The sequence below is a fragment of the Neopelma chrysocephalum genome, unplaced genomic scaffold (assembly GCF_003984885.1).
Source record: "Neopelma chrysocephalum unplaced genomic scaffold, ASM398488v2 Primary Assembly neopelma1_208, whole genome shotgun sequence".
Lineage (NCBI taxonomy): Eukaryota > Metazoa > Chordata > Aves > Passeriformes > Pipridae > Neopelma > Neopelma chrysocephalum.
In genome coordinates this window covers 20,650-27,046 of record NW_020897870.1, presented here as the reverse complement: position 1 = coordinate 27,046, position 6,397 = coordinate 20,650, and the positions used below count along the sequence as shown (strand labels likewise).

General features: G+C 53.6%; 2 protein-coding genes across 3 annotated transcripts in view; one reads left to right on the top strand and one right to left on the bottom strand.

Annotated features, from left to right (window-relative positions):
• Positions 1–154: 154 nt before the first annotated feature.
• COPG2 (coatomer protein complex subunit gamma 2) lies at positions 155–4,163 on the top strand (the record flags this gene model as incomplete). Its single annotated transcript, XM_027703111.1, has 5 exons — positions 155–350; positions 1,153–1,250; positions 2,211–2,349; positions 2,460–2,558; positions 3,687–4,163. Coding segments are annotated over 5 exons (663 nt in total), but the record flags the coding sequence as incomplete, so codon positions are not given.
• A 403-nt stretch (positions 4,164–4,566) lies between these two features.
• The window catches only part of MEST, a 7,834-nt gene continuing 6,003 nt past the window's right edge, over positions 4,567–6,397 (bottom strand). For both annotated transcript variants that reach the window (XM_027703108.1, XM_027703110.1), the window contains exons 10-12: positions 5,883–5,959; positions 5,431–5,494; positions 4,567–5,016 (exon numbers count right to left, since the gene is read on the bottom strand). In XM_027703108.1, coding sequence (XP_027558909.1) covers positions 4,899–5,016; positions 5,431–5,494; positions 5,883–5,959 — 259 coding nt within the window. In that variant the 3' untranslated portion in view covers positions 4,567–4,898. The remainder of the gene's footprint in view (positions 5,017–5,430; positions 5,495–5,882; positions 5,960–6,397) is intronic.

The window sequence follows — 6,397 nt, the reverse complement described above, 5'->3', positions numbered from 1 at the left end:
CAAGAATCACTTCCTTGGACCTGTTGGCCACACTGTTCCTGAGCCAGGCAGGATCCATTGGCCTTCTTGGCCACCTGGGCATGGGAATGGGAGCTGGGGGATGGCTGCTGCATTCCAGGGAAGCGTTTTCAGGGAATAACCCTCCTTTGGGAATGTTTTGTCCTGTGCTCTGCCGCAGTTCGACTGCACCAACACGCTCAACGACCAGCTCCTGGAGAGGGTCACGGTGCAGGTGGAGCCGTCGGACGCCTACGACGTGCTCTGCTGCATCCCAGCTCCCAGCCTGGCCTACAACCAGCCTGGAATGTGCTACACCCTGGTCAGGATCCCCCAGGACGACCCCACTGCAGGTACCCCTTGGAGCTGTGCACCACAAAAATCCCTCAAAAAGGAAAGGGATCCCTCAAAACCCAAGCGTTGGGGTTTGGCATCCCGGGATTCTCACAGGGATTCGGGTAGAACACAATTGTGTCTGCAAAGGATTTGACGTGGTTTTCAAACATTCAGTGCAGTTGGATGGTTAAAACTGGGATTTAAAGGAGATTTGAGAGGGTGCAGGTGGTGGAAACCTGAATTGAATCCCTGGAATCAAGGCGAGGAGCATGTTTGAAAGCGTGAACGTTTGGGGATGGTAAAGACTAGAACCAGTCAAAGGAAAATGCAGCCACTAAAAAATAATGCAGATCATAAAAATATCAGTAGTTTAGGACTCTATTTAATTGACCAGTGGAATTATTCCTCTCTTTAGTGAATTGGAATCGACTATGAAATGCAGGAATGGGATTTTCCTGGCCGTGAGACTTCCCTTTCCTTCTTTTGTTCCTCACCACTGGGTCTGCAGTGGGTTTAACACGACTCAGCTCGTCAGTGCAGTGGTTGTTGCTTTAATAGCAGGCAAGATTAGGACTAATCCGAATTCCCTGAACTCTGCATCGTGCTCCACTTGGCCAAAATCCTGGTGGAATTCCTCCTGGCAGCTGTTCCCTGGATCCCACTGGGATTTAGGGTTCTTGTTATCCCACGGCCCTTTAGCCTTCCCCTTAAAATCAGCGTATTTCTGATGGATGCTCCTTCCAGTCTCTGGGTTTTTTTTTGGGAAGGGAGGGCTCTGGCACTGATTATCCCGGATTTCTCTCTCTCTCTGCTTCCCAGTGTCCTGCACCTTCAGCTGCACCATGAAGTTCACGGTGCGGGACTGCGACCCCAACACGGGGGTGCCAGAGGAGGATGGCTACGAGGATGAGTACGTGGTGAGTCCAGGGTTTGCTCCCTTTTTCCCCTTGCCATTCGTTGGGAATACGTGTTGGGATGGTTTCCTTTCAGACCTTGGAGTCGCTGGGAGGGAAGGATGTTCCTGCCTGGAACGCCAAAATACCCCCGACTTGTTGTTTTAGATCCTTCCCCAAAAATTGGCTTCTGCCCTGTGGAGACAGGATTGGTGGGGACAGGCAGGGAAAAAGGGAAGGAATGGCTTCCATTGTTTGTTTTCACAATCAATCTTTCCACCCCAAGCTTTTGCACTTCTGTTTATCGTGGAAATATAAGTCAGGTGTCAGGAAGTGTTGGGAGAAGAGAAGGTTCCAGGGAGACCTGGGAGCCCCTTGCAGGGCCTAAAGGGGCTCCAGGAGAGCTGGAGAGGGACTGGGGACAAGGCAGGGAGGGACAGGACACAGGGAATGGCTTCCCACTGCCAGAGAGCAGGGATAGGTGGGATATTGCGAAGGAATTGCTGCTGGGAGGGTGGGAAGGGGCTGGAATGGAAGTTCCAGAGAAGCTGTGGCTGCCCCTGGATCCCTGGAAGTGTCCAAGGCCGGGTTGGAGCAACCTGGGCTAGTGGAAGGTGTCCCTGGATGGAACTGGATGATCCTTCAGTTCCCTTCCAACCCAGTCCAGTGTGATTCCATGGATCCTGAGGAAATCTCTCCCGGTGGATGCCCAGTAAGGGCTATAAAGGGCTTTAAGCCACCGAGTAATGACCTGATTTTCTGTTCTCTTTTAGTCCCTTCTGTGTGGGTGTTTTTCATCTTTACAAATGACCAGAATAAACCCAGTTTTCCCCATTTCAGAAGCCACTGTCACGTGCTTCTCCCAAAATTAAATCCAGGCACGGCAGAGCTGTCCTGGCAAAACGCTTCTGGATCTTTCCCTTCCCAAGGCGAGGCTCCTTTCCTGCCACTGACCCGAAAATCTCCCTCCCTTTTTCCCCTCAGCTGGAAGACTTGGAAGTGACCGTGTCCGACCACATCCAGAAGGTTCTAAAGCCCAACTTTGCAGCTGCCTGGGAAGAAGTGGGAGATGACTTTGAGAAGGAAGAGACCTTTGCCCTCAGTTCCATCAAAACCCTCGACGGTGAGACGGTCCCTCGTTTATTGGTGGTAAATCTGCCACGCTGGGATGTATTTTTAGGGATGTTGGGAATTATCCTGGAGGTAATTTCCTTCTCCCATCCCTGAATGCAGAAGCTGTCAGCAACATCGTCAAGTTCCTGGGAATGCAGCCCTGTGAGAGGTCGGATAAAGTGCCGGAGAACAAGAATTCCCACACGCTCTACTTGGCTGGTGAGTGTTCCCTGCTGCCAGATCCCACGTTTCCACGGCCTCACAGATTCCTGCTCAAGGAAGGGAAATTATCTGGGAGGTTCTGCTCTTATTTTGGGAGCTTTTGCTCTGTAGAAAAGAGGGTTTTTTCCCTGTGAAAGGCTGCGGTGAAGCAGTAAGTTGGATCCTGCTGTCTTGGATGTGCTCAGGCTGAGCTCCCTGTCTCTGGGAATGGAGGAATTCTGCCCGTGGAATCCTCCGGATTGAGAACTTCCAGAGCAGACACCCAAATAAATTCCCTGCCCGGGGTTATCTCAGAAGGGCAGTTCCAGGATCATCTCCTTCCCAAGGTCCTGTCACTGCAGACACATCCTGGACTGCCCTGCAGCACTCACAGCTTCTTCTGGAATCAGGGAATCTCTGGGGTTGGAAAAGCCTTCTGAGATCATTGAGTCAAACAATCCCCAGCAGTGCCAAGGCCACTGCTGACCCATGTCCCCAAGTGCCACATCCACAGGGATCTGAAATCCCTCCAGGGATGGGGACTCCACCCTCTTCCAAGGCCTGACCACCCTTTCCATGGAGAAATTCCTGCTCATGTCCAACCTGACCCTCCCCTGGCCCAGCTTGAGGCTGTTTCCCCTTGGCCTGTCCCTTGTTCCCTGGGAGCAGAGCCCAACCCCCCCCGGCTCCCCCCTCCTGTCAGGGACTTGCAGAGCCACAAGGTCCCCCCTGAGCCTCCTTTGCTCCAGGATGAGCCCCCCCAGCTCCCTCAGGAGCTCTCCAGCCCCTTCCCAGCTCCCTCCCCTTCCCTGCACACGCTCCAGCCCCTCCGTGTCCTTCCTGAACCGCGGGACCAGGTCCCAGCACCGGGGCACAACCCCTTCCCTGGCCTTGCTGACCACACTATTCCCAACACAATCCAGGTGCCAGTGGCCTCCTGGATTGTGTGGGCACACCTGGGCCACTGTCACCAGCCCCCCAGGAGCCTTCCCACCTTCCCATCCCCTCTCCCCCAACCCTGGAGCTCCGCGGGGTCAGAGCGACCCGTCGGGGTGAAGACTCGTCCACTTCACTGTCGGCTGCTGGGTTAGGCCTGAGGCTCAGAGCCTCTCCTAAGCCCAACCCTGCCTGTTCTTTGCCCCCCAGGTGTGTACAGGGGCGGCTGTGACGTGCTGGTGAGGGCCAGGCTGGCGCTGGGGGACGGGGTGACCATGCAGGTGACGGTGAGGAGCAAGGACGAGGCGGCCGTCGACGTCATCCTGGCGGCCGTGGGCTGAGGCCCAGCCGGGACCTGCCCCCTTGGAGAGGCCTGTCTTGTCCTTCTGCATGTGGTTTTTATTCCTCAAAATCCGGGAAAATATTTTCTATGAGGTCCCATTCTCGGTGGCTTGGCCGTTCCCACGTCCCTTTGTGTCACCCACACATTCCCACTTAATTTATGGGAAGGGAAAAGGGGGCGTGTGCAGGTGGGTGAGGAAACGGGAGTCAGGCTTTGGGTTTTTGTTGGTTTTGTTTGTTTTTTTTGTCCAAAATCGGTTTTTATTACCAGAAAATAACCACTGGTTCGAGCGGCGGGGGTTCCTACGAATCGCTGTTAATAAAATAGAAATTTCTTGTTCTGGTTCTGCCTGGTTTTCAGCGCAGGAAAAGAAAAAAAAACCAAACCCAGCCCGTTTTGTTCAACAAAAAAAGCCCCTTATTCCCAAATTAAATTCCCAACATAGGCTGGGAAAAAAAAACCACAGGAAAACCTGCAGGTGGTGTCTTTGTGGTTCTTCCTGGTGGGAAAATTCTTGTGCAAAAGAGATAAAACTTTATCTCCTGAGGCAGATTCATGTCAGGTAATTCCCAACACCGGTGCAGCCTGTACTGGGCTGGAATGGGAAACATCCCACAGCAAAAACTGGGAAGGGGAGGGAAGGGAAAGGAAGGGAAGGGAAGGGAAGGGAAGGGAAGGGAAGGGAAGGGAAGGGAAGGAAAGGGAAGGGAAGGGAAGGGAAGGGAAGGGAAGGGAAGGGAAGGGAAGGGAAGGGAAGGGAAGGGACCTCTCTGCTGCTGAACTGGTGTTTCTTTACCAAGCCAGGGTGAGGAAGAAAGGAAGAAACACTGATTTAATGCTGAGTTCACCTCTAAATCCAAGGTTAGGCTGGTCCAGAGGGTGGGAAAGCTGTTGGCATCCCAGAACTCTTTGCTTTTCCCACACCTCCCTGACGTTTTCCTGGTGTTTTAAAAGGATTTAACTGCCCAAGTGCAGCCCTGAGTTCAAAGTACTGGCTCTGGGAGGTAAAGCCAAGGTTTTTTCCTGCCCCCCAAAGCCTGACTGGGAAGCAGGGAGCGAAGAACTGGAGCGGCAGCAGCTCAGAAGGAGTTGATGAAGTTGAGGTACGAGTTCAGGAATCCCGTGGGATCCTCCAGCTGGGGATAGTGGCTGATGTGGTCGTCCAGCACAGACACTGTGGACATGGGAAGCAGCTTCCTGTGGGAAGAGTGGAGCAAGGTTAGTTAAGCTTAAGCACAGGACCAGCAGCAGGTGAGGAGGGCAGGGCTGGGATTCCACCCAGAACGTGGATTTGGGATCAAAAAAAAGCCACAGTTGGCCACTCTTCCGAGTGCTGGATTTCCTCCAGCTTGGTTTGGAGGAGAAAATTCCCTCGGGGATTAAATCTTCCCTCTGTGGTTTTAAAAACCTGTCGCTGGTTTGACTGAAAATTGTGATTTTTATATTTTTTTTGGTGCCTAAAATAGGGAAACAGTTCCCAAACTGCGCAAGGCTCGGACTTGGGGTCGCTTGGTTCCAGGTGGGAATTAAGAACAGCCTCTGTGAGAACGGGATTGGAGGGAAAGGCAGCCAAAATATCCCTTGGAACGAGGCCCCGGGGTGGGATCTTACCTGTAAAGCTGGAGAAACTCCGGGTGTGGATTCACAGGGTCCAGGGGGCCGTAGATGAGATGCACTGGGAGAGAGAAGAACAAGGAATTTACGCCCAAGGACATCCCTAAATTTAGCCAGGGGCCAAATTCCCCTCTCATGTGGAGCTTGGGAAGCTTCCAGTGGAGCCCTGAGCAATCCAGGGGCTCCAACGGCCTCCGGTGTCCTGGTTGGAACTTCCCTGGAGCAGCCCCTGGAATGAGCCTCTCAGGGAATGTCGCTCTGCTCAGCGGGATAAACCTCCCTTGCCAAGGTGTTGCTGAGCCTTGAGCTGGAAGTTTGGGATGTTCCCCCTGGATTGGAGCTCCATCATCATCCCCGGGATGACGGGAAGCTCCGGCGAGGAGCGGAAGGGGACAGTTCCCACCGATCCCAAGCAGGAAAGGAAGGGGATTCCAGGGATTCCTACTCACGTGGGACAGAGGTGGACACCAGAGCCCCGACCCAGTGGTCACTGTGCTGCTTCCTCTCGTTGATGTACTGCAAAACACTGAGGAGAAATCCCTGGTTACGGACATTCCAGGGGCGGCACAGCCTGGGATTTGCTCCTGGGGCCCTGGATGGTGAGGGGGAATCTGCATCTCCCATGGATCTCCCTGGGACAGCAGCACCACGACAGCATCCCGGAGTTTAGTGACTCAGTTCTTCCAGGGGGAGAAAAGGAGAGGACACGCTGAACAGGGACGCTGGACTCACAGCCAGGAGATTCTCCTGAAAGCCCCAAACTGGAGCAAACAGGTCCTTCAAAACTGGAGTAAACAGTGCTTCCCAAACTCCCAAACTGGAGCAAATGGGTCCTTCCATAACTCCCAAACAGGACCTTCCCAAACTGGAGCAAATGGGTCCTTCCCAAACTCCCCAAACTGGAGCAAACAGGACCTTCCCAAACTGGAGCAAACAGGACCTTCCCAAACTCCCAAACTGGAGC